This window comes from Oreochromis niloticus, linkage group LG5, assembly GCF_001858045.2.
Source record: "Oreochromis niloticus isolate F11D_XX linkage group LG5, O_niloticus_UMD_NMBU, whole genome shotgun sequence".
Taxonomy (NCBI): Eukaryota; Metazoa; Chordata; class Actinopteri; order Cichliformes; family Cichlidae; genus Oreochromis; species Oreochromis niloticus.
This window is the reverse complement of record NC_031970.2, coordinates 33,967,218-33,995,200: the sequence shown is the minus strand read 5'-3', so window position 1 is coordinate 33,995,200 and position 27,983 is coordinate 33,967,218. Positions and strand designations below refer to the sequence as shown.

General features: G+C 39.4%; 1 protein-coding gene and 2 long non-coding RNA genes across 7 annotated transcripts in view; 2 read left to right on the top strand and 1 right to left on the bottom strand.

Moving 5' to 3' along the window:
* Positions 1-128: 128 nt before the first annotated feature.
* The window catches only part of LOC100696606 (integrin alpha-5), a 52,887-nt gene continuing 25,032 nt past the window's right edge, over positions 129-27,983 (bottom strand). For both annotated transcript variants that reach the window (XM_003442636.5, XM_025907507.1), the window contains exons 18-30: positions 23,933-24,070; positions 17,597-17,664; positions 12,832-12,982; positions 12,206-12,298; positions 11,836-11,915; positions 8,022-8,102; positions 7,826-7,931; positions 5,045-5,203; positions 4,808-4,915; positions 2,185-2,298; positions 1,642-1,743; positions 1,404-1,526; positions 129-859 (exon numbers count right to left, since the gene is read on the bottom strand). In XM_003442636.5, coding sequence (XP_003442684.1) covers positions 776-859; positions 1,404-1,526; positions 1,642-1,743; positions 2,185-2,298; positions 4,808-4,915; positions 5,045-5,203; positions 7,826-7,931; positions 8,022-8,102; positions 11,836-11,915; positions 12,206-12,298; positions 12,832-12,982; positions 17,597-17,664; positions 23,933-24,070 — 1,407 coding nt within the window. In that variant the 3' untranslated portion in view covers positions 129-775. The remainder of the gene's footprint in view (positions 860-1,403; positions 1,527-1,641; positions 1,744-2,184; positions 2,299-4,807; positions 4,916-5,044; positions 5,204-7,825; positions 7,932-8,021; positions 8,103-11,835; positions 11,916-12,205; positions 12,299-12,831; positions 12,983-17,596; positions 17,665-23,932; positions 24,071-27,983) is intronic.
* On the top strand, positions 5,879-27,416 carry LOC102078053 (uncharacterized). 4 transcript variants are annotated; one of them, XR_001224141.3, is made up of 5 exons: positions 5,879-5,991; positions 7,163-7,299; positions 7,874-7,953; positions 26,315-26,442; positions 27,145-27,416. It is a non-coding gene; the product is annotated as an uncharacterized LOC102078053 (long non-coding RNA). The 4 variants fall into 4 exon arrangements; XR_003220230.1 differs by having other exon boundaries at positions 7,874-7,974; XR_003220231.1 differs by having other exon boundaries at positions 7,874-7,974; positions 26,915-27,416.
* LOC112846980 (uncharacterized) lies at positions 14,867-19,951 on the top strand. Its single transcript, XR_003220234.1, has 3 exons — positions 14,867-15,457; positions 16,165-16,233; positions 18,271-19,951. It is a non-coding gene; the product is annotated as an uncharacterized LOC112846980 (long non-coding RNA).

Here is a 27,983-nt window from a genome sequence, read left to right as displayed (position 1 = left end):
TGCAAAATCTCCCTCCTCGAGCAGGCAGCTCTACAGAGGAGCTGCAGCTCCTACAACAGTGCTAACCAGCTCCCTACCAGGCAGCCCAAACTAAAAGGCTGATGGGGTATTGTCATCATAGCCTCTTGTGTGGGTATACAAAATTAGGCTTTATTCTGGGCCACAACATCAATATAACACAATGAATACATTACATCATACACAAAGTACCTCCCAATATGGGAGAGAAAAATTCAAGTTAAACACTGCAGATTTGTCATGTTGCTTTTTTTGATTTTTTTTTTTTCCTGCAGACAGTACAGTACAACATTCAACAATCAATAGGAAATCATTGTGCCATAAATAACAAGTGGTTTAGGCATCATTCATAAGCAGGAATTTTCAAAATCATCAACACCAAGCTTACAAACATGGCTTGAATCACACTTTTTTTTTTGCATTCATGTACTACTGACGTTTTAGTGCCTTTCGTTGGATGTCCATTTGTTTCTTTATTGTCAATGCAGGAGTACTATATGACAGGATGAGCTTCTAGAAAAGTCTCTGACTGCACAGAGGAATGTCCAACAAACAGCAGTGCATATCCAACTGCGTGACCCCTGTAATGTTTTAGTGCAGCACCAGACATTTTTATCTTCCAGTGATACAGCACCCATAACTGTCCCTTCATGAATGGGTGGCCTGCTTATCATTAGGAATTTCCATTATTTGTTTGGGAATGCGACAATACTTCCAGTTCTTTGGAACAGCTGCAGGTGGAGGCTCCGTTGCAGATCTAAGCTTCAGAGGACGCCTGGGGTTTGAGTTTGGCCTTTTCCATAGTCGTACCGTATGGGTCTGATCTTTTAAAGAAGCCCATCTAAAGCAAAGGATGAAGAGATTAGATGCAAAACAATAATAACATGTGAGCTTCAAAACTGATACGTGTAAAAAATACACTGTTCCCTGTTAACTTACCCAAAATGAAACTCACAACTCTTAAAGAATAGTCACTTTTACAATATCTGTTCAATCCACAAACACTATATAATGACAGCCATACTGATATTTCTACAACACATTGTTTTTCTTGCTTCTGTAACGGGTATGACAGTATGGGTTTTTGTTCCCGCAGTAACAGCTGAAAGACAATCTTACAATTTCCGTGTCCCACAAGCACAGCTTTAGTTCAGATCACAGATCTGCTTTCAGCAGTTATAAGTAAACAAACTGACTAAAGAAACAAAAATCAGTTTTTTGGGGTCAGGCTGTAACTCAGTAGAGCAGAAAAGCCCGAAGGTTAGTGCTGTCAATGTCATACTTATCAGGAATATTACAAAAACTGGAATGTGTAACCACCAGGTTATTCCAGAGCTGTTTTTCTGTGATCATGCTAAAAGTAGGGTATTTTAACACCTTGTTACCTTGTAAAGTAAGTATATGAGCAAGGCCAGTAACAGCAACCCAGCTAGAACAGCCAGGATGATGATCCACACAGGAACCGAGTACTGACTGTTGGGTTTATTCCACATCACAGCAGTCGCCACCTGAACAACAGGAAACCGCAGAACTGATCCACCATGCACTGATATTCATTTGTAAATGAAAAGTCTAAAAAGCTTATAAAATTGTAAAAATGCAGAAAAAAGCTGTTGATGTTACCTTTTTGGATCCTGATGGCTTTAATGTGGGAGAAACAGAATACGGCATCCTGTCTACACTGAAGTGAACGGAGCACTCCAGCATGTACTGCTTATAGGCTCGCTGTGGACAATAGATAAACAAAAGTTTAATGAGGAAACGTTTTTGTATCTAAGGAAAATCAAAAACCTCTGTAATTTCTGCGAAATCAGTTTTGTACTATTTCTTTAAATATTAGTTTATTGTTCCATACATCATCTGCTCTGTACTGTGGGTTATAGTAGGATCAAAATTTAATTATAAAATGTCACAATTAACAGTAGAAAGCCTATTAAGTTCATTAGGAAAACCGTTAGGTATGAATAATGATGTAATGTGGATGAGACACACTATCTGTTTTTGTCGGTCTCCGACAGAGGGCAGCAGGAGCACAGACTCCCGCAGGTTCTCGCCTTCATCCACTCTAGTCTGTTCCTCCTTAGTTGAGTTTCTTCTTTTCAAACTATAGAGACATGACCGACACTACAGAGCAGTAATGCAGAGCACAAAGACCTGTAGTCTCACCTCCATGAACGTTTCAGCCCAGACTCTTGAGCGTACAGTCAGGATGACACTTCGTCCTCTCTGCAGCAGCCCCACATTACACTGCAGCTGCCAGCACTCCACTGTACTGCACGTCTACAGAGGGACAGACCAGGCACAGCACATTCCAGTTAACCATTCACTGTCATTTCTTTCATTACTAATGACTAATTACAGCCCTCACAACAGCATTTTAAACAAAAAAAACATGCAAGGATTCTTCTACTACATAATGCATTTGCATACATGTGCAATTACGTGTCTTTCCATAGTTTTGATAAAAAGTTTTCAATTTGTCGATTTCACTGTTAAGCGTTAATTCTCACAGCCTCAGGGACTGAGAAGCCTGCAAAAGTCTTTTAAACGTTCCTGATTTGTAGGGTTGATTTGTTGGGTGTACTTCCGTACTTTGTGAACTTTGGCACTTCAATGCATCATCTGGCAGTGAATATTCGGTGTGGCAGTGACTCTAAACTCAAGGCAAATTTCCTTTAAGAACTATACAGAAACAGCTCCATCTCTGATATAGAAGAGAATACCTCACATGCTGTGATATAACTGCATAACCATAAACCCCAGCAGTCATTTTTGAAGCAATGTAAACACATGGATAAACAGAGATTATGTTTCTTTGTATTATGCTTAGCATTAGTATTGTCAGTTATTATGACTTTGAATTGAGCTAAAATGTTGAAACATGTTCTAAAAATAAAACAGGCCCTCTGGAAAGGCTCACACAGTTAAATGGTTTTGGCAGCACAGTGACAGAGTAAGAGTAGATTACAGTGCAGTGATGATATAAGATGTCAAAGTCACTGGTGCTCTATACAGAGTTGATATGAAACTGTTTGAGCTCCAAGAAAACTTCATTCAAAATCTCACTGACATTTACAAAGACGCTAAAAACTGAACTTCATTCTTTGGATATAATCAAAAGAAGATTGCTGGCAATTCACATGCCCCTGTTCTCAGATCCCCACAGTACACACTGAAACTCCTTTCATGTGTGTAAATGAGTAAAGTCGTGTATTGAACAAAGTAATGTTGTTGTTTATTCAATATTTTAGCTTTCAGTTTAACCCTGTGAGGTGTAAGTCATTATCAGTGAAACCCCAGCCCTAAACCCAAACCCTATATTTTTTTAAAAAGCCAAGAGTACGTTTTGGTAAAAATGTGGGTAGGGTCTAAAGTGTCCCTTTGAAACCAACAATTACCAACTGAGTAGGGTTCACATCATGAATACAGCCTACCCTAACCCTACCTACACCAACAAGATGTGCCTCCCATAAGCCCCAAAGCTCAACAAAAGAGAGAAATCCATCAATGATTCCAGGGGTCATGGACGGTTCATATGTGTAGAAATATGATATATAACCAAAGACAGTGTTGGTGTGTTTTATGATTATGGATGAGGCCAAATTTTGGTGACACAGCCACACTGTCTGGGTTTCTAGTTTCTTCATGGAAGCTAAAGTCTCCCTGTGCCTACAACAATCATGGCATTACATGGCAGACTGTGTGATATGATGGAAACAAGACTAGTGATTGTCACATACCACACCAAGTCACTGAAGCTACAAGTTATCAAAATTAAAGCTTGATTTTCTATCAAAATAACCCAACAATGCACATGTACAGTATTCTGCAGCCCTACCTTTCTTCTGGGAGTGTGTAACTGTTGTTCACACTGGCCTGTGAACTTCTACTAAGTTAGCACCAATTCATTAATACTAAAAATACTTTAGTTTTTAGAATTCCCATTGTGCAGCACGGTTTATTAGAAACATTTCTGTGTGGTAAGGTTGTTTGGTTTCATCCGAGTGCCATTAGAGATGAGCTGTCAAATGTCAGCCGCACAAAAATAACTCAGTAAATCACAAACATAATTAACTTCATCTCACAAACAATTACAGCAAGCAGCTGTCGATGTTGACCAGAGCTCATCATCTCTAGTTCCATTTCCTCTGTTGAAACAAACAGAACAAGAAAGGGCAGAGCTACTCCTTTCTGCAGTCTCATTTGCATCTTTTGGTTTCAGTGCATTTCATACATGTATAAATACCACTGAGCACTTCAGTAAACACAGTCCCGTAGAAACACAGAAGGACTCGACACCCAACAAAAGAGCTTTTGTTTTAAAGTGTTTGGGATCATCAAGCTAACCTCACCACTACTCCCCACCCACGTTTCAGACACTGAGGACAGAGACAAACATGACCTGTGTCTTTAAGGGACACATGACGTCCACCAATGAGGAGCAAATGTTGTCACAAGGTTGCAGAAGAAGGAATAAAGTTGGATATTCAGGCAGTTTAAACTTGAAATTAGCTAGGTTTGCCACTGGATGCTCTCTTGGAGCTACGAACTTACCCTGCTGTGTGTGTTTGTGCTAAGCTAGGCTATAATTGGGTCATAGTGCTAAAGTGAAGGTTTGGCATGTAGTGCACAGAGATGTCAGACTCTGCTTAGCTCCTGATGGCTTTAAGCTGAGTTAGATGCTGCTAGAATCTGTAATCAAGCATTTCCATTCGTTAATTAAAGAACAGTACATGTTCTCTGTAAAACTCCTTCACAGGTTGAATTTCTATATTCTGTAATGTCTCACCAGGTTTTCTTGTTCACCCAGAGGATCTCTGTGCACCTCCCTCTTCTGGATGCGGTGCTCATCATTGGACTTCAGTGATGCTGGACCCTCTACTGCTCCAGGCTGAAGCTGTAAACATAAACACATTAGCAGTCATTAGCAAACACAAGCCAGCGTTCACAGTCAAGAATAGACTAAGGGTAATAACGTCACCATGACAACGAAGCTGTAAGTGTGTGTTTAATTGGGTCTCCTCACCTTAAGTTTCAGTGCATTTAAGGTTGTTTTGGAGGAGCAGCTGAGTGGACCCTCAGTGACCACCTCCAGAGGGTAGAGCAACCAGTGACCATGAGCCTTCAGGGGACATTTCACCACTAAAGAAGTCTGGCTCACCACACTGGGACCGTTATTCACCAGCTGAGAAAGAATTTTACTTGTTATACTGTGTCTTCTTTTAGTACACTGTACATTGTGTATTGCACTTTACAAACAAACTCCCTTGCACTGTGATTTTAATAAAAGGAAACACAAGTTCTACGCGTGAAATGACATTAGCAATGTTTGACTGTATCAAGCGCGCCAGCACAGCCATCCACGTCATGACAGTCTTGAGAGCTTAATAAAAGAAGCCAACTGGACTGGTTTGTGAAGACGTTTTGCCTCTCTTCAGTTCTAAAACAGGTGGTCCAGTTGTTCAATAGATGTAGCCTGGATAAAAATGATCTGGCTTTGGATTTTTTTTTTCCTTTCCATGGATCATGTCATCCAGTTCACTTTTGTCCTGGTTGTTCAAAAGAAGAAATGAACAAGACAAACTGGAGGTTTGATCCAGATTTTTTTTAAAAACAAAAAACTATTGGATTACCTGATCTTATCCAATCAGGTAATCCTGTTTTCCCTTTGAACAGGTTTCAGGATCCTTTCTGACTGGATTAATCTTACCAGATTACTTGTGAACAAACACATCCAGGTTATTAGCCACTAGTGGAGGAGACCCACTTCGAAACTCCTTGTAGCCACACTTTTAAGGAAAAGAAGACTATCACACATCTTAGTTAAAACCAAAGCATTTCAATATTACCAGCTGACAAAGGGAGGTGCACTGCTGTTCTCAATTCATCTGATTATCACTACAAAATGACAACACCTTTCAACAATTTGAGGAGTGCGGTAATATTTTACAGCAACACTTATGCGTTCTTAAGGTAAGACACAAGCAGCTACTAGATGAAAGACATGAATTGCATACAACAGCTTAAATGGGAAAAAGCTACTGACCACCCTACATACTGATGCCTACACCGAGATGTTACATCCTGCATATGCATGACTTTCTTCTTGTATCTGCTTATGGGGGGTCTTATAAGTGTTAGTGTCACTGAGGAGTGTGGTAATTTTGGAGTGATAATCAGTTGACGATTGATGCTTTGGTCTTTACACAGGAATGTTACTCAGGACACCTTCTTTTTCTGGATGGTGATGTTAGAAGGAGGCTGTAGGTAGAATATCTACAAAGGGGGATTCCCTCACTAGGGTTTAATCACCTGCCAGTTTGTTTTAGAACTGAAGACTCCTCAGGTCTTCACAAATCTGAAAAAGTCCAGGATCTTTCAAACTCTCTAGTTTGAAGATTTGCAACTTTTTGTAACAACACATAATACAAAAAATGTAAAAAAAAAAAAAAAAATGAAGAATATGATCATTTAAAACAGCGGTCCCCAACCTTTTTTGCCTCACGGACCGGTTTATGCCCGACAATATTTTCACGGACCGGCCTTTAAGGTGTCGCGGATAAATACAACAAAATAAAACTAGTACCGGTACCGAAAAAAAGAAGATTTATTCATAACACACGTGAAAAGACCCAGGAAAACCGAGTTAACGATAAAAACGATAACAAAATAACGCTGAAAACTGATAAAAACCCTGAAAACCACACATTTCACACCTGAGCCTCAACTCTCGCGGCCCGGTACCAAACGACTCACGGACCGGTACCGGTCCGAGGCCCGGGGGTTGGGGACCGCTGATTTAAAACACATAAACATACAGAAAAAGTGTAAGAAAAACTAAGTACACCCATGATTATAGCTTATGAACAGCTCCCTATTTACCTTGTAGAACAACCTTTAGCAGCATTAACTTTTCTGTATGACTTTATCAGTCTCTCACATAGCTGTGGAGGAATTTTGACCCACTCTTCTTTATGTTGCTTGAGGTTTACAGGCTTTGGTTTATGCACAGCAGTTCAATCAGGTTGAGGTCTGGATTTTGTCTCAGCCATTGCAACACCTTGATTCTTTTTTCAACTACTCTATTGTAGATTTGCTGCTATGCTTGTTATCATTTTCCTGTTGTTGTTGATCTGTCTGTTAGGCAGATGGCCTGAGATTTGATCTACAATATTTATACAGAGGAGTTCTTGCCTCACTTGGTGACTCCAAAGTTCCCAGGTCCTTTGTCTGCAAAACAAGCCCAAATCATCACCCCTCCACCACCGTGTTTGACATCTGGTATGAGGTATTTTCCAAATATGCCACTGCGCATTATGGCAAAATGTCACCACCTTGTTTCAGAAGTCTTTTGGTTTGTTTAGATGCAACGTTACAAAACTGTAACCATTCTATTTTCTTGTTGGAGAGAAGAGGCAATTTTTCTAAAAAAGACGTTCAGTCTTTTCCTAATTGACCTGTCATGAATTTCAATATTTAACATGCTAACTGAGGCCTGTAGAGTCTGAGATGCAGCTCTTGGACAATCATTCCAGTGAACACTGGCACCTATGTGTACTTTTTCTTGTAACCACAGCTGAGGTTTTAAGCCTCAGAAGCTAATATTAGCTTCTTTTTCACAGTGCAAAATGTTTTTCACACTGAGTCAGCTAGCCGAGCTCTTATTTTACACGAATATTAAGTTAAGCTCACCAACAATACTTTAATCACATTAAAAGTTGGTGATATTTTGAATGTATTACTCTTCTATGTTTCAGTGCACAAACATGATAGGGTTAGCTTCTTGTGTATCGTATGTTATTTTTACCTCAAAGACCTGCTGAAGCTCAGGGCCGATCTCCTTCTCCTCCCCCAGACCCTGTCGCACAGTCCAGTTGGGAGGAGGAAAGATGACTTTGTCTGGCCGAGAAACACTGCAAACGGCACAGTCACAAGGTTATCTTGGCTGGAATGAAGGTTAAGAAAAATGATGTCATAGTTATGTGTCTAAAGTGAAGCCTCACCCCTGGAGAATGACATCAGCCATGGCAGAGACCTTCAGCTCATAAAACACCACTTCACTCTCAGAGTTATTTGCATTTTTACTAGAACAAACCACAAAAACTTAATGTTACTGAAACAGCCCTTATCACCTGATCATGAAGCATTAAACAGCTTTACAAACCTGAATTTTGTAGACTTTTAGTGAAGCTAGCTGAGAAGTTATTAAGAAATATATATATATATATATAAAGCTAGCTTTGCAAATGCTACCAAAAAACTGGGTTTAAGGACATTTTAAAACAAAACTACAATATAAAATGAATCAAAAATATTTGGATAACACAGTAGGAACATGTATTTTCACACGAGGTATTATTTAACCAGTGGAAGTTTAAGTTCTTTTGCACGCTAATATTCAAACATTCATCTCCCAGTTATACACAACATAAAGACCCCACATTAATAGATGCATTGCTGGTTTGGAGGAAGTAATTACTGAAGTTATTACAGAAAGATTAAGTAGCTGCTCATTATGAATCTTTTTTTTTTCTTTAATGGTTAAAATTTTACTTGTGAACAAAGTCATTTTAGTTCAGATTAAAAGAGTATTTTTGGCTCAACCAAGCTCTGACTATATAAACCTGGGGTTGTTCTTGTTTTCAGCACTGAATCAGTGACTAATCGTAAGATGTCCTAGCTTTACAGAAGGGGTTTTCTAGTTGCTGGAGAAAATCTTGTTCACTTTCCACAGAAATAGAGCAACAAACTCTTTTTCCAAGCTAAAAAAAGATCTTTTAAATTAGCGGGATACCATTTCCTCTCTAGCTTACAGGTTAACTGCTTTAACGTTGGTGCGCGTTGGTGAGTACTTCTGATATGGAGCCTTTATTTTTAGAGGAGCCAGAGTATCCAGGTCACTTTCCAGGTCCACAGTCACTTTTTTTTGGTAGGATGAGTAACATTTTTTTCTTGGTGTTCTTCCTCTTGTCTCAATGAAGCGTGTTTTGTCAGTTTCAGTTTGTTCTAATTGATAAAGGGATAGTATAAAATAATTGAACACAAACTTTTACTTGCAGAAAAGTTAAGAATTTCCAAACTTGGTACAACTTTCAATTTGGAAGACTAGATGTGGATCACCGTCACCTTCTCAACATCAAAATGTTTGCTGTTGTGATATCACTACAACACAGCCACATTAACCACGGTTCAGTCAGGATCACTAAAGCTAAAACAGGCTATTTCCATCTGCAGCAATCTAAATGCTATTCAAAATATGAAGGGATCACTTAACTCAGACATCAAGTCTTCATGAATGAAATATTCAAGTTGAAAGTCTTTGTTGACATATTGTGTAATTTGTTTTGGTTTCAATGGAAATCAAAATTTCAACCCTTCCAAAAAAATCATAGGAAGAACAGAGCAGGCATCGTGACAACAGCCTGTTAAAGGGGAGTTTTTCCTTCCCCCTGTCGCCACAGTGCTTGCTCATAGGGGGTCGTATGACTGTTGGGTTTTTCTCTGTATGTATTACTGTAGGGTCTACCTTACAATATAAAGTGCCTTGAGGTGACTGTTGTTGTGATTTGGTGCTTATAAATAAAATTGAATTGAATAGGTCAAGGAGCTGGGGTTGAGGTGTAGCAACGGTTAAAGCAGCTAAAGCAGCCTAAATAGCATGCTCTACATGGGACTTGCCATGTGTAGAAAGAAGTCAGCTGGTGTGGACTGGCAATGACATCAGCTAAGGTTGACTTCAGCATGAGCTAGCACTAGTAGTATGTATGTTTAACTGCTCTGTTATTTCCTGAGGGGTTTCAGATGGATGTGCATATTTGATTTGGCACAGATTTTGCACTGGATACCCTTCAAGCATAACCCTCCCATTTATCTGAGCTTCAGAGCAGTACTAAGAGTACACTAATCCCTGAAGTGCAGGGCTCTAGAGTGCGACCAATTTGGTCGCAAATGCGACCAAATTTTTCAGTGGTGCGACTAAAAAAAATATTTGGTCGCAAATATTTTCGGGTAACAAAAAAAAAAAAAAAAAAAAAATCTCTGCAACTCTCCGTGTGGTCAACAACAGACACACATTATGCCCTATCGTGGACTAAACCAATCAGAGATAGTCAGGGGCGGGACCTCTCTGATTGGCCGTGGTCCAGTTGAAAGTGCAGGTGGAAGAGAGAGGTGAGTAGCTTGAATAAAGCGATATCAATTCATTAACGGATTCCACACAAAGACGTAAACACAGAGCGGACCCGACGCATCAGAATCAGCTTTGTCTTTCTCGGCTTTCTCACCCCACGGCCCGAACACGGACACGCTGTCGGAGCTTAGCGATTCTGATGCGTCGGGTCCGGGCTGTGTTTACGTCTTTTTTGCGCTGATTCTGAGCTGCAGGTTTTGTCTCTCCAACCAAAATTCGCCGAGCCAGCAGCAAAAGAAGCAGCAAACTACGCTTCACATTTGATCAATGTCATCATGAATTCCCTCTGACTTTTGCTGTTTTGCTTCCACCACGATAAAAATCACACTTCATGCACAGCTCTCTCTCTCTGTACTTCAAGAACAGTTTCCCGTCTCAAATCTCTGTTTTCTGCATTTTTCATTCGCTTATTACCCACCAGTCTACCGTTGTTTACAGCGCTGTCGGCCGCTCTTTTTCTTTTCTTTTTCTTTTTTTCACTTAAATGACCTCGGACAAGAAAGCCTAATTTCTGCTGTTCAATACTGAAGAAATTTAAACTTCTTAAAATTATGCAAAATTGCAGAATATTGCAGAATATTTTTAAGGTTATCTGCTATAAAACACCAGACCAGGAAAATCTCCTTCATGTTTTTCTGTGTTTTATTCTCAGTTACTTTGACACAAAGGCATCTGCTGTGATGTTCACAATTCTGATGAAGTCTCACATGTATCAGTACTGATAAATGATCAGAATTATAATATTTCTGACTGTCTGAGGCTAAATTGAATCGAATCAGGACTTTGAGAACCGGAATCGAATGGATTATAGAAATCATTGATGATACCCAGCCCTAGTGAGCATCCTAGGCCTGACAGAAGTGGATGTAGCTGTGGATAATAAGAAACGATGAAAAGAACTATTGATAACTTTTTTGTTAAGTTAAGGCCTGATCCGTCTGAAATTCATAGCCAGCTCTGACACGGTGCCATCAATCTTTGAAAGCTGAAAAAACAGCAAAGTATCCAGAAAACACATTATATGCACTTGGGCAGTGTCCCCTCTCCCCACTTCCTTTCAGCAGCAGGCAGCAGCAAACAGGTCGTCAGAGAAGGCCAAGATGATGATTAAGTTTAACATTTTCTACAATATTGACAAAGCAATTTAAGCACAAGTTTGTTAGTTAATAATTTAGAAATGAATATTGTCTGTATAGACTCCCCCCCCCAAAGAAAGTGCACATGTAAAACTGCGGTGTTAAGCGATGCGGTTGAAAAATTTGAGTGCGCCTAACTTTTGTGCCGGTACGCCTAAATTTTTAAAGTTAGGCGTACCGGTGCGCCCATGGCAAAAAGTTAGTCTAGAGCCCTGCTGAAGTGGCTTTGTGACTCCTGTTCATCCTACCGGAATCAAACCGAGGATCATTATGCAAATGTGTTAACCACTACACCACAGAATCACGATAACAGTAGGTTTTTTATGATGACAGATTTACTTGGTTGCCCTAAAGAAATTATGTTAAAAAAGAGTGTATGTAGCTTATAATAAGAATTAAGAGAATACTTTGGATTAAAAGCTGCTCCACTGCTATGCAGTTACCAAAGATAGCCCATCCCACTTGAACTGGAATCCCTAAAAAGTGGCCTACCTTCGTATCTGGAGCTCAAACTGAACAGTATTGTGAGTATCGTTGAGTCTGGGGATGGTGAAGCGAAGACCAGCCCACAGCTACAAAATCAGCCACAGAAAATTCACTCAGTTATTTCAGGGAACATGAGAAAGGAAATAAATGTGTTAAATAGAGTCTGGGCTCTTTTTCTTAGAGACGCCCATTTGGGAAACAAGGAATGAAAACTCTTTCAACACAAAAGCAATGTTTATCAGGTTTTATCAGGTCGGTGAGAAAACATGTCGAGTTTGCTTATGTATGAATTATGCAAGTCAACTTGGCTTAATTGTACTGAGACACAAAAAGTGGGAAAGGCCAAAAATAACATGTGGGTCTTATTGGCCCTTACACTGGTACCAGACTTCATGGGGTTTCCCAGATCACACACGAGATAGCGGGTCTGGTTTTCTGCCTCGTAGCTGCAGGTCAGCTGAGTCAAGCTCTGGAAAGGACACAAAGAAATAAAACTCCATCATGTATTTAACTTTATTAAGTATACTGTTGTAAAAGCTAAAGAGTTGTTGTCTTGATGCATGTTCAGCTATCGAGGTGAGGAAAGAAGTTGATTGTGTTCATCTGGACGTAGCGTTTTCAGTGGGAGTAATGTTTCGTCACTCAGCCAAGTGACTTCTTCAGTCGAGTTGTTAGAATAATAAATCAAAACTCTGACTAGAGTTAAAGTGTGACTCTACCAACCAGCTGCATTTCACAGGTTTCAAGAAATGTATTCAAAATGTAGTAAGTGTATTCATGTTCTTTCACGGCTTTAACTCAACAAGGAGGGCGTCATGTTGTGAAAACTCTTTTAGCGGAACATTACAATGGCAAAGTGACCTTTGACCTTATGCAAAGTCAAAATAATTTCCACATTTTATTGGCATTAAAGCATTTTTATGCATAATTATCATTTGTATGAAAAAACATGGTGCTTCTGTCCGTGATACTTAAACCTCCTTTTAAAGGCCACCAACTCACCACGTTGTTGCGTGCTATCCCGCTGTAGTCAGCCTCTGGGGGAAGCGCCACATAGAGCTCAGCCTCGTACGCACCTCCCTCTCCCTCGTTCTTGGCATTGAAGGTCAGACTCACAGAATTTTCGTCTCCCAAGTAAACCTCTGTCTTGTCACTGGGCAAAGAGAAGCGCAACATCATCACTACGTTTTAACTGAGCCGTTACCTTTTTGAAAGTTGTTGAAAGCTGTTAAAAGAACAGTTTATACAGACTTCCTGTTGCACATAAAACCATAAGTTCCAGGTAACACTGAGAATTAAAGCAATTTATCAGAGAAAAACAGTTTTTGAGCCAGATTTTTATTAACCTAACGAGGTGATATACTATAACGAACTATAACCAAAGTACCCATAATCAACAATGACCCTAACTCTAAACCAGTGCTGTCAGGCTAACATTGAAAACTTTGACACTCTTCTCCAAAACACAGGGACTGGGTTGGGTCATTACTAGTGACGAGAAGTCAGAGGGTTAACATATGTGGGGGCGATCGTGGCTCAAGAGTTGGCAGTTAATCGGAAGGTTGCCGGTTAGAGCCCCGGCTCCGACAGTCTCGGTCGTTGTGTCCTTGGGCAAGACACTTCACCCGTTGCCTACTGGTGGTGGTCAGAGGGCCCGGTGGCGCCAGTGTCCGGCAGCCTCACCTCTCTCAGTGCGCCCCAGGGCAGCTGTGGCTACAATGTAGCTTGCCATCACCAGTGTGTGAATGGGTGGATGACTGAATGTAGTGTAAAGTGCTTTGGGGTCCTTAGGGACTGAGTAAAGCACTATACAAATACAGGCCATTTACCATATTACAATTCTAATGATTACATAATGCACATATGACTATTTTTAGATCAGAACAAAAAGTGTCTGATGAATCTAACCTGTTAAAATTGTTGTGCAAGAGTTACACAGTCAACAAACAATCATTTGCAGTCTGCTTTAAGCCACACGATTAAAATAAGCACTATAATCTCCCTCCTGTAGATCTGTTCTGTTCTCCAGCAGCCCCTGAGGAAAATACTCATCTGTGACTCTTTAGCTGCTTAATTCTCCACAGTGTTCCTCACTCATGTTTGGTTCTGCCAATCGGAGTTTTCAAAGGTTTTTTAAGAGCAGCAAGACTGAACAAAAACAACCAAAGCAAAACAAAGAGCTGAAAGCAGCAACACTAAGTAAAGTCGTGATTTAGCGTTACAGGCTAAGCTTTGAACCTCTATTGAACCTCTGACTTTTGACTGTACTTTCATAGGTTTTACAGCTTTTCCTACTGGTATAGACCAAGCCCCCACACATATTCATACTACACCAAAGTAATTAAATAATATATGAATAATTAAATTTATCAAGGCCGCCTGTTTTATTAACTATCTACTATAGAAATGTTTTTTTAAAATATATTCAAAGTGAAAAAAAAATCAGTGAATTCACAAGATCTTTCTGTTTTATAAATTCAGGACAGTCTCAGCAATGAGCTACCAAAACTTCTTCTATAATTTGACATATTTATTTTTTTAATAAAAGCCCAGCATGTCATACTAATAGATTACGGCAGCATTTCTTTATCATGCGGAGAAACTGAGATGTATTGTTGAAATTATCACAGGGATTTAAAATTAAGATCAAAGTGTGTGGTCCACAGTGAATTTGACATGCCTTTTTTTAAATACGCAGATATCATATATGATAGATGATTGTATAACAATGCCATCTTACCATAGTATAGTGAAGTCCTAAGTACATCCTTATACAGCCACTTGCATAGTGTCAGGCTCATTTTGTCTTTTGGTTCCCTTGACTGTCACACACTGAAAAAAGAAAATAGGTGAACCAACTTAATTGAATTATTTCAATTGGTAACACCTAATTTAATTAAGTTCTTTGAAATGAAGTTAATACATTAGAGTAACACAACTGATTTATCTAATGTATTAACTTTATTTCAAAGAACTTAATTAAATTAGGTGTTACCAATTGAAATAATTCAATTAAGTTGGTTCACCTGTTTTCTTTTTTCAGTGCAGGCAATTTATTATTCCGTCTTGAAAAGCTAGTTTATTTACTGCAATCAAAATGACTGAAAACAGCAGCTTTCATACACAGCTTCTACGCGGGCAGAGTTCACTTTGCCTTCATTTCCAGATCTATTTCAAGTGACTGGGTGCAGGGCATGACCAACGTGGCCCAAAAGAAGGTAAAACGTAATGAAAAGCAGGGACGTAAAGTCTTTCCACACAATGAATCTTTGTTTCAGTCTGTCCCCAAAGGCCATTTTCTCCTACATATCTGTCCATGAGCGACCTGGGAAATGACCCAAATCTGATCACTGTGATTTGTCTCAGGAAATCGACCCCCACCTTATTCTTCGACTTCATAGTGACACTCCTGTGTGCAAACACGTTTTCAGAGTAGTGATAAATCCACTCGACACCCTTCAACTCTGGCCCTCCCCCATCAGCTACACATGGCGGTAGTAAATTCACGTTTCTATTGAGCAGGAAAGGAAGAAAGGAGTGTGGCTGAAGGTTGGAACTGGGGTTCATCTTTCACTCCATTCCCCTCCGCCCCCAAAAAAGGGGTCTGGACACAGTGACCCCAAACTAGGTAAGACGACACCCAGATGATTTTAATTAACCTTGGGCAAATTTAGCAAATACAGAGGAAGCAACTCTGATCCCACAAACAGCAGACTCTCACCGATGCCAGGAATGGGCAGGAATCAGCAGCTCACAGCTGACATGTTATACTACACCGACTTTGCTGGGAAAAATATAACAGTGGCTCATGAAGCTCATAAAAGCATAATTAAAGCCAGAGGATACAACTGAAACACCAGCGACAGACCTTTAGGTTATGAATCTTAAACATCCCACTGTTTGCAAATTCTTGGCAAAGAAGGGGAAATCGCTGTGTCCTACAGTCAGTGAAGGGAAACTGTGTTTTAGTGGAAGTGCTGAATCATTCCAAGTTTGGTCCCGTGGCAGCTCCAAATGCAGATCTTTGACTTTTCATGGGAAACTTTTAGCACTGATTGTATTTCTACAGCTAAGAGAAATCACATGGCCATGTAATGCAAAACAGTCCACATATCAGAGCTGGCAGGCTGGGAGGAGAAAGTCTGGAGTGTGTGTTCGCTTTGTGAATGGGCTGAGGCACAGCCAACTATCTGGCTGGAGCCTATTCAGCAACAAGGATGCATGATTAATATACAATGATATGTTATTGTGCCAAGAGCTAGGAGTCATTAGTCTAGATCTTTACCCCAGTGCACGCATGTTCTGAGCTGTAAACAACCTCTTATTCTTCCTCAGTGAAGGAGAGGGGGATGTGATCATGTCTGACAGCGAGAAAAAACGGACAAGCTGGATTTCGTGAAACATGTAAGCTCATTCAGTTCTGCAGTGGATCCAGATCACATTCTTTAACCTTCCGAGGTTTGAGTCCTCAATGACACTAACCTGCCTAACCTGAACCCTGCAGGGTTTTATATGTAAATATATACTGATTGTGCCGGGTTAGGGTTGAGCTCAGGTTTAGGGTCATCGCCAAGATACCCAGACCTCAGATATTGGTGGAGGATTCACTCTGAGTGTATCAGGCTTATATCTTCATATGTTCTTCCTTAACTTCTTTAAAGAAATGACTATTTTATAAAGAACTATAGAATTAGAATTATAGAAATTCAACCCAGACCCTAATCTGCATCAAAATATGTTTGTTTTTTTTATTTTACTAAATTACTTTTTCCAAGTCTTGACAATCAGGAAACAGAGAAAACAAAGAAATCATTCTAAATGACACGCTTTCTGAAAAATTCAGTGTTGCCTTTCACAAAAACGTAGGGCTAGCAGAGGGTCGGGGTTAGGGTGATAGGGTTATCACCTGTGACGAGTAAGACCTCAGAGTTAATTGATGGCTAAAGCCTTTATTTTATGTTTTGCTAAGCATTTGTGATTTGATTAGATAAATAACTTTGAAATTTACATGAAGATTAATTCTGTTACCACTTTTTTTCCTTTGTGTCCAGTTATTTAGTACTTAGTAACATAAAACCAAAGTTAAACCACATCTACACCTGTCCCAAACCCTTCACCAATAACCTTGTGATGTTAACAGGGTTTTTTTTCTTTGCTCGTTTGCTTGCTGGGAATTGTCTGACTGTATAAATGAATATTGCTATAATAGTTTTGTTCATGTAAAACAGTTTAAAAAGAAACAAGCCTTTAAAACTGCAGTATTTATATGTATTTAGTTCATATGCGAACTAGTCATGATACTACAGAAAATGAGCAAATGATCATTTCCCCAGGTCCACTATTTCAGCATCTTTCAGCTCCTTGTTTTGGTTTTAAGGCCTGCAAATTGTGTTGAATTCTGTTATTCACTCTCACCACTCTTATCTACTTTGCATTACGTTACAACTGGAAGTGTTTTATTCTTTGCCTAATTCCCATCGCCACATGGATAGTGTTAATAAGTTAACATAACGGAGCTAAAAGACAAGTGAATACTGGACTTGCATTAGCTACGCAGCCAGGAGCACGATTACTAACAGCTTAGCAATATTGACTTCATCAAATGACAACATGTCAACTTCTGTTGGACTTCCTGGCTGCAAAAAGCCGAAGCTTTTCTTGGAATAATTAGAAATGTTGTTGTGTGAGGGACAAAACTATGGCAGTTTAGCTTCAGGTGGCTAGAGGTTTTAACTTGTGTTTATTGGATCAGGTGGTTTCCTCTCACCCATAAACAGCCAGCTTTAGATCCGGGACACAGATGTTGTCATCTCCACAATCGAGCTGAATCTGGGCCTGAAAAAAAGAGATAAATGGAATAAATAGGAGCAGTAACTTAGATTTGGTGCATGTGGAAATCAAAAGGTACAGGGAGAGAAAAGCTCTGGAGGAAGTTGGTGTTGACAGAAGCCAGAACTGCAGATTTGTGATTTAATGAAAGGATAAGAGAGGATACAGACTATACATATCCTCTATATACACACAAAAAACTGTAACAATATTTGCATCTACCAGATGCTGGGAAGTTGTGAGAAAACATGACCCTTTGATGTTTGTGGGGTAAAAGTAATACGTGCCTTACATGTATGTGGGAAGGAAGAAAAGGGAGAAGGGAGAAAATATGCTGGTGGAAGGTTTAAGAGAATCAAAGGAAAGTAATTCCATCTTAACAAGTATTACATTTTTGTGGAAAAGTCTTTTTCAAAAACAGAGAAAAGCTCATATTTTAAAGGCAGTAGGGATTAATCTGCCCTTTAGTCTTACGTGACAGATGACCACAGTACAAGATAAATGTTATTTGATTTAGAAGTATAGTTTTTTTTAACATGCCCTTGAGCATTTTGCTTTATTCCCTCCTTTCTCCCTTTTTTTCTGTCTTCTCTTCTCTGTTCTTCCGTGTAGCTTTACTGTCATCGTAGCTGTGGCATGTCTCTCCAACATATGGGAATCATTAGATTCCAGAAGAATGCAACAGAGAGCAAAGAATCAGCCTGGCAATGGTTAACAGTGTCTCAGTGGAGATTCCTGCTTCAAGTTCCTAGTTTTACATTTATTTAGGACCCAAGATGCTATCGGCTATTTAATAACAAACATGCTTGAGTCTAAATGCTATGCAGGTATACACTATACACTTCTAAGCGTGAAGTCTCTTCCTGTTAAAACTCCCCCACAGTCACCTGTGTTTCCTAATATGAGTTCATTACGACAGCCACTGGATTTATGTGCACAGACATTGAAATGGAGGATGGATGCAGAGCATAACAGAACTTCCCCTTTATCCGTTTTGGTTCCAACTGTAATAAAATTTAGCCAAGACGATGTAGTCAAAGTTCTTCCCATCTGCAGTATTTTATATTGGCAGCATGGGTCTGCTCTGGGACATTCCTGACTCAATGACAACAGATATGACACTGATAGAGGAGAAACTGAGGTGGAGGTGGGTGGTAAAGCAGCTTGCAGATGTGCAGATTATTACAATGGCAAAGTGATCCTTGACCTTATGCAACTCAGTTCTTATGTGGATAAGAACTGAGTTTAACTGAGCTGCTGTAATTATAGTTGCCTAAAATAACATTTTTCAGGAGTTGCCATCCACGTGCATTGATAAAATTCATTCATGTAGTCCATCCATCCATTTACTTTGGCTTATCCAGGTTGCAGCAGCCTAAGCAGACACCTCCCTCACATTCTGATAGTCTACACTCTTTGAGATCTTTGAGTTTGGCCACTTACAATTGGACACAGTTGCTTGACGGCCCAGTGCTATATTGCAATTCTTTATTCCTTTCTAAATAAGTACTCTGGGCCGGCCTTATATACTGGGAGTCATGAGAGGGAAGTTAGAAAGCAATCAACCTTAGGTAAGATGTAAGGTCAGAGAATTAGGTCATTATCAGCCAACGTGTGTGAATGTGGTTAAAAAAAGGACAGCTGAAAGAGTGGAATATTTGTCTGATTTGGCCTGTTCTGTACTGTTTGTGCTGGTGAGTGCAGTGCTGCTTATGGGGCGTCGCTGTGACTACACCACTGAGCATAACATGCTCTGTAATACACTTACTAAGATCAAGTGATGAGCCCTAACCTATAATCTCTTCCTTCCAAAAACTCTTCATCTGTCATTCACTTTCATCTCTTCGCAAATGTAAAGCATGTTTCCCTCCAGCTCTTAAAGGAGCAGGCTATTCTACTGCCATCAACTTCATGTTACAGTGAAAACTCCACAAACAGCATCACAATTAGATCTGGTGTAAGTTCCATTTCAAAACAATTTACTGGCAATTAATGACACATGCCATAACCATTGACCCAGCGACATTATACAAAAGAGAAGATCTTAACCTCCTGAAGTCCTCATCGCCAACAACCCTAACGTTAACGCTCATCCCAGACAAAAAATTTTTATGAAATTGATTTCCCAAGTCTTGGTAATCAAGAACAAAAAGAAATAATCATTTTCACAAACACTGTCCTTCTCCAAAATACAGGTTTAGGCTGAGCACCAGTGATGGCTTAGACCTCAGAGGGTTAAAACTATATGCCGTCAACCTTTCTTTAAATGTAAATACAACATACATATGCTCGATATCGATTTTTGAACTGCAAGACCTTTAAGAGCACATCAACAGACTGGAAATGTACTGAAGAGACACATTCATCTGGACCCAAACACAGAGTCTCGTAATGGTTTTGATAGAAGGTCTTTCTAGCAGATAAGAGACTAATTCTGTTCCAATGGAAGTCTGACCTTTTCCCCCAACACAAAAACAATGACGTTAAAATGAACTCATTAACTGTACTAGTCATTGACGGCTCAGCACACTGTGTCACTCTCACTAAAAATTATAACATAACAAGGCAATTACAGAACAAAAATTAATTAACTGGATATTAGTGAAAAGCCATTAATAGAGTGAATAATGGGCTCTGACATCATTTCAATTTTCTGCAGTATCACTGTAGTTGCTGGTGTGGTTGTTGTGGGCTATTGTACTGTCACCACACCCAGCAATGTTCTAACATGAAATGCATGGCAACATCACTGAAGCATTATCAAGTTTATCAACAGCCTTTACACTCTGATTAAGTTTCCTTTAGTCCTGCAGTTTACTATATATAAGCCTGTCTGGATGCAGTAAAAAGCAGTGAAATTGATTCTGTCTAGAAAGACGTAGCATCAAATCTGTCCACAGCATTAGTGTCTATGGGTACACAGCTCATGGCAATTACTGACAGCTGATTGAGGAAATTTTCACTGCTGCTAATTTGGCATTATGTGAACACAGAGAGTAAAAATAACAGGGCTCAAACTGTAGTCCACAATGTAAAGCATTATGGGACTTTTAGTTCTAAAACTTGTCTCACAAAAAGTATGGCAAAGAATAATTACAAGGGTTAAACCCCACAAACACTCAGCGGGGTCACTTTACTATGGAGGAAAGTTTGTGACTTGGTCTTCTGTCATCCGGTACTTTTTAAAGCTTTGACATATGTTGGGGCAAATTATCATGTTGGAGTACGCATCCTTCACAGCAAAGGAGCAAAGAAAATAAAAGAAATCAGGGGCATCTCTGTGCTGAATTTACTTGCACTGGGTAGAGTCAGTCTGATGCAGATAACCAAAGCCACCATAGGAAAAACACAGCCTCGAGCTTGCCTGAAGCCGGGCTGTTTGTAGCCAGCACAGGGATGGATCGTTTTGGGTCCACATCTCTCTACAGTCTCAGACTGCGGCCCTATGAAGCCATCGTAATCAAACTTTTGGAGGCACAAAGCTATTCATATAGTTTATGTGTTGGAAGCTAAAGGAAATATCACTCTTCCTTTAGCTTCCAACACAGCTTTAATGAGTAAGCAACCTAAACGAAGAGTGATATTTCTAATTGATTAAGAAGTCTGCAGCTTTATCCAATTATATCATAAGTCCAATAAACCTTACTCCGTGTCACAAATCTGCTTCAGTGGAAGCATACAACTCAACAAAACCTTAGCTTTTATGCAAAGGATGGCTAAAACGGGAGATCAACAGATGAACCTGGTAATATTTCCTTTAAGGATTCTGAACTTAAAAGAGTTTGGTGCACTCGATATTACAAAAATCCAATTACAAGCACATGTAGTGCACACTTACACCCACATCACACACTCACTTCAGCTTATATACCTCACATAAACATGTGCACATTTGCAGGCCCTGGCTCTTGCCTGGTGGAGGAGACCACTGGCAACATACATAAACAAACCACAACCAGATGTCTGTGAGCTGAGCACCACCCCACCCAAATGGAGCTGTCAGTCCCCCCCTCTGTGTTTTTGCAGAGCCATGACTCGCAAGTCCTCCATAAACTTTCCAACTCTTCATATATGAAACGCAAGCAAAGGAATTGCCAACAGAGACCAGAGAGCAGTACGCAGCTCTTAATTTATCAGTGCCGACCCGCAACCTCTAACCATATGGGCTTCACTACTATAGAAGGGCCACATATTTATGTGTTTTTGTAAATGTTAGCCTCTGTCCTTGCCAATCAAGTCATTTTCCTATATGAAAAGTAAGAGTGAGCCATGACTTCAACATGTATGGAACAAACATGACTTTAGGTTGTTAGAACATCCTCATTCCCCTTGCTCTCCCTTCATCTGGTAACAGTTGTGGTGACCATCTGGTTAAACCCTAAGAAGCACGGCGTGTGGCCATATAAGTGGTGTGGTCTAGGATTTTAGTGTGGTAATGTAATATACAGTACAGACAGACTCTACACTTTTACAGAAGGACACACTTCTTATCCTCAGAGATTTCTTCAAAGACAGTTTTCAAACATAGCAGGGTTACGTAAAAAACGCATCCAAGACACAGCAGAAAAGGGAAATGTTATGAGCCCCCGGGATGCATCACAAGGTTGAGTTTGTATCCATAGTTAATATACCTGAGTTTGGGTTTTTCTTTATTCTAGTATTTGAGGTTTCTTGTATTGCCTTTATTTTGGGTCCCAGCCAGTTTATTATTATTCTTGTAGTGCCTTTCAGTTTTGTGATGTACTTACAGTTTGCTTGTTCTCTTTAAGTTAGCCTTCATGTCTTCATACTGATAGTTTCCTTGTCTCTGTATTTAGCTAAGTTCTTTTTCCTAATTTACTTGATAACTAGTTGTCTCTTGTGTCTTGCTTTCAGTTTAACTTCCTCCCCTGTGATTGTCTTGATTACTTTTTGTCTTGTTTTCCAATTTCCAGTTAGTCCTCAGTGTGTATATATAGTTCTGTCCTTCCCCACGGACAGACACATAGTCCCTCTAAGCATCTGTCTATCTTCCCCCTTGTTCTTTCAGTTTTTCCTGGAACTCTTGGATTTCTGCTGTGTGCTAAATTTCGTGTTTTTGCTTTTAAGCCAGACTTCAAGGTTATTTTTTTCTTATCAGTCTGCTTTGCATCCTTTCTTTGAGTCGTTCACTCTACAAAGCTGACAGAAAAAGAGGAGAAAATAGGTGAGACAGATGCCATGTTCACAAAAACAAAGTGCAAAAAACAGACTTTGCAAGTAAATATGTGGCGCACATGAAGCATGCAATCTTCACTGAAGCTTTCATTGCAAGATTTAAATAAATGTGCACAGGCGAGGCTCGACCATCGTGTTTGGGAAGGTTAAATTAGGGAGGGTGCTGGTAGTGCATTTGTTTATCTATAAGTAAATGATATACTTTTTGTATCATGCTTTTAATGGCAGGAGCACATACAATCCTCTGCACAATGGCTGGTTAACTCAGGAAGTAGTCTTAGTAACCAGTACCACATGCTAGAAAGTCCGGGAAAGGTGTCCAGCAGACAGTCAGATAACTTCCAGACCACAACACGAGTTTCATTTTAGAAAGATGGTTGAATTGTAAGGCAATGTCTTCACTGAAGTGATCATTAAAAATTCAGTGTTTTCAAAGAAACTGCACTAAAAATATTGTCACCAATAATTTGGGGTAAGCTGAGTCTCCTCTCGCCTTTTTAATAGTGCAGGATATGGAGAAACTGTAATCCGCCTTAAAATTGTCCCACAGCTTGCTGTAGAAGCATCCAGCTGCAGCCTTGCAACCCAAGTTCATGACACCACCGCCCTCACCATTACACTAACTTTAACCCTATGCATGACACACCCACTTCCCTACAGCGTAGCTGCGATCAGATATATGTGGTTTGTGTTGCTTTCTTTGTTCTGAAGTGGTTTAATGAGACCTGAAGAAATACTTTATCTCAATGACCAATTCCTAATACTCGCATTAGCAACAGAGGGTTTAAACACGTTTTGATTTGTATTTGCTGTTTTGCTTAAAATGCCTGATGTTGTGCTTTACAGGTGTTACTGGCACAACCAAACTGTAGCATTTAATTGCGAGAATAACATCATTAATATTATTATTAATAGGCAACATCTTCAAACTACTTGTTTAACTCTACCATCCCTGCATCTGTTTCTACATGCACGCAACAGTGTATTTTCACAGCGTTTATGACCAATACCAAAAAATAAATAAACTGTATGCTTCACACTTCAAATGCATTATCCTATCATTAGATGATATACATACCTTCTGCTCTATGAGCTGTTCTGTCTCGTAATTGAGGATGGGTCTGAGGCCATGTTGGTCCAGGGGGGCCTGTGGATCCAAACTGAAATTAAGGCTGATGTAAATGGGGGACAGTTTATCCCGAAATTCTTCCTCGGGCTGAAAGAGAGAAAGAAGCAACTGCATTAGAAGCTGACAAATCTGTATATTTAAATAAAAGAAAGCTACTACCAAGTAAGTACCTAGTACCATGATAAAAAATAACGATTTCTGGAAATAAGAACAAATTTTACAGCAAAAATTGGCCTACATTACTTTTTCAGTGTAGTAACTAATGTCAGCTGGCTCGCTCTGACTCCTTAGCACACCCGTCTCCTTAGTGAACCAGTCCCATGGATCTGATGACTGAACCATACCTTAATTATACTGCTACAGGCTCAAGTTCTTTTGGTCTCAGTCTTGCTATTCTCTCCTTTTTTCCTTTGTTCTTGCTCATAAGGGATTGTCAGTCGGACTGTTGGTTATCTTAGCACTTTGAGGCAACTGTTGTTCTGAATTGGCACTATGTAAAAACATAAATTGTGTGAGTGAGATCAGTTTTAGTAGATGCAGATTAAAAGCAATAAAAAAACAATCAAAGTATTTATAGGATATATGTAAGCTAAGGATTTTTACCTTACATTTACAATAACCCCCTGCAAGCTAAGCTCCACAAAACTGGTGCTGAGACTCACTGAGAAGAAAAAAAAATACCAGTGCTACTGTAAGCTAGCTTTTAGGCTAGCTAACAAAATACCAGTGCAACTGTTAGCTAGCTTTTAGTTTGGCTAATGGGGGATTCAAACCTATATTCGTTTATTTCAGTGTGGGCATTCAACCACAGAGTGAAGGATTCTGGGTATGTAACATATGCAGTCATTCAAATGACCAACAGCTCGATGTGGTTGATGGTGTCTATAAGCGGATGATTTTAATTTTGATTTGGAAAAGTGGACGAAGCAAGAAACATGAAATAAAACACAAAGAATTAAAATTAAAAACAGCATGAAGGCACAGAAAAGTGGCTTTCAGTGCACTTGTTTTTAACACTTGGTTTCACTTCAGCTCTTTGTATGAAAACTCAGTCAGCAAAGCTGTGTGTAGGCTATGTGTAGGACAAAGGTACAACTGTGCTTGAGCCCCAAAACTGTTGATCAGAGAACAATAAATTGACTTGTTACTGGTTATGGGGTAAAGGAGAGGCTAGCAATATCAACTTGTTATGCACTGAGGTAAAGTCAATACAATCAGAGGTTATAATGCACGCAACTGAGGAACTGACCCAAATTCCTAAGCTAAATTGAACAGGGTTTTGACATTATAACTGCAGTGATATAACAAGTTAGTTTTAAAAGTAATATTACCTTTAAAATGGCCTGAGCATGTTTAAAGTTAATATCATGTTGCCTGAATTCCCTTTGCATAAACACAATGATGTGGCTCTTTTAAAGAAAGAGTACAGAGTACACAGACAGATAAGTGCTGACTGACATGAGTGGATGTTTGTCAGTTTCTACTCTGGTCTCTTATCCTGTCAGAGACCAAAGTGCTCTGCTCATTATACTTTACAGTGAACATCCACACGTATGACATAAGCGCCTTTGTCAGGCACAATCTTTGATCAGGTCAGCACTAAGTGATGAGAGGATTGGTACTGAAGTGGTTTCACCTCACATAGCACTTCAAACAGCAACTTCAAACCCTGTTATTAGGAAATGACTTCAACCTCGGTATTAGCTGAAAGTTAAGTGCATTCACCTGGTTCTGCAGGTGCAAACCAGCCTCTGATTAGACGGCTCCAATGAAAAGCAGCAGGGCTGGAGTCTTTTCCAAACATTAAGTAGTAGAAAATTTGCAAAAATTATTAAAAGCATACTTATGAAATGGTTGGTCTTAAGAATAAGGGCTGTTTGCACAATTACTTTCATGTTTGTAAATGATGTGTGCTTGTTCTCCTGCCCAGATGACAGCATGAAATATGAGCGACTATTTGCAGGCTTATTATCATAGTTCTGCCTGTAAGTGCATTTCTGTCCCCGTGTGTGTTTTCATCTGAAAATTGCTGGGTGTACTTATCATTATAGCCAATATCTCCTCACCAAAATGCAATTTACATATCTTTTAGCCTTTAAATTATTAAATGTTTTTCATTCCTTACAAAAGATTTTCAAAGCTCATGAATGATTCAGATTCACTGTTTATGTTAACTTTTGTTAGATATGTTGCGCTTTTTTTAACGTTTTTTATATGTTAACTATGCTGCCAACTTTCAATATGTACATGCATAAGAAATACTGATCAGTAATCTTAATAGTGGTTGTCATAAAACACATGTCATTTTTTTCTCTCCTTCTTTTTTTGCAGTATAAATTGACAGGAAATGTAGTGAAAGAGATCAGGGGAATGGCATGCACCAAAGGTCCAGATGGCCATCTGAACTAGTTGTATTTGATGAGAAGCTAGAATGAGACTCAAGAGAAAGATTCAGAAAGGTAAGAGAAAGACCTTAAGTCTGAGGTTGCTTTGTTTTATATTGTCGTCACAGAATAAAAATGAAGTTTTTGTTGCTGAATTATTCAGTTCATGGATGTATTTCACTGTATTTTTGTACTTTTCAGAGGCTCCAAATCGAGTTATGAATACTTTATTAGCAATCATGCTAATTATTTAGCTTCATTCATTTCTTATTCATTGAGGAGCATCTCATGTTACAGTCACACTAGGGAAAACAACCACAACCAAAATTATTGTGACAGAGTACAAAGAACTTGCAGTCTTGTTGCTGATGAACAGCAGCTCTGTGAACATTAGCAGTCAGTTGTGCTACGGTGATAAAACAGCTTTAAGAGTGAGTAAGTTGGTTATCAGTTTGCAACTGAAGTTGGCGTTTACCCACAAACTGTGATAATATGATGTGTTACGGTCATTTATATTCCCCAAATCGATCATGTTTCTCTTTCACAGCAGGGAAAAGGCTCGTTGCTACCACTTTTTTACCCCTCCTGGATAACGTGATATAATTTACATGATATCACGGGACACTAAGATTTCTAACTGGTTGTAAACCTTTACCACGTCACTGTACTTCTGTTCTCTGGCTGACTGCTTCCCACTGGCCTTACACAGTATACGGTATACACGGTATAATTTTATCTATAAATCTATTTGTGGTTTACTCCCCTCTTATTTATCAGATTCTTACAGAACTTGGAAAGAAGGCATTCTTGTTTTCTGCCAATCCTCATTGAATGCATTACAGAAGGACTCGCAGCTCTCTCAGTTAAATCATCACTATGTGAACTTGTTCCTGTTTTTGAAATGACTGTGTAAACATTAGGCTATTCTTTGTTGTCGCAATTTTATTATTGTTGTAATTTTAATGTTTGTCTGAAACAGGTCTCTCTTGTAAATGATACATTGAGTCTCAGTGGGAGAGAGACTCTGTATAAATAAAGGTCAAATAAAATAAAATAAATACAAATATGGTAAAAATCAGAAATATTTTTCCATCTGTTGTAAATCTGTTGTTCACATTAAGCAGAACTTCACATTAACTACTTACCATTCAGAGTGTAGACAGAACCTTGTAGATTTGAAAGAGAAATGAAGACATTTCTCCAGAAATAATGACGCTCAGAAACCTCTTTTTTATACAGGAATGTAACCAGAATACAACCAGTTGGCAACCAGTTAAGTGAAGTACCCTATTACAAAGAGATGTGTGCAGCGCAGACTGCAACTGCAACATGTTGCCAATCTGTCTGCATTTACAAATTACATGGCAATTATTTGCAAGCCTTTGACAATGGAGAACTTGAATGTGATTGCAGTCAGACCACAACAGTTTGGAGACAGGTTGCTTCCCACTACGTGACCTGTGCAATTCCTTTGTCATCAAAAGTGGCCACCCAGAAGCTGAGAGTATTGTATGTTCAACCTCTAGGTGACCAGTTGGTTGACAGCTATTTCCCCTCAAAAGCATTCAGTGCAATCATTGGGCAACCGCTGATTTTTCCTAGTCACAAGGAGGTTG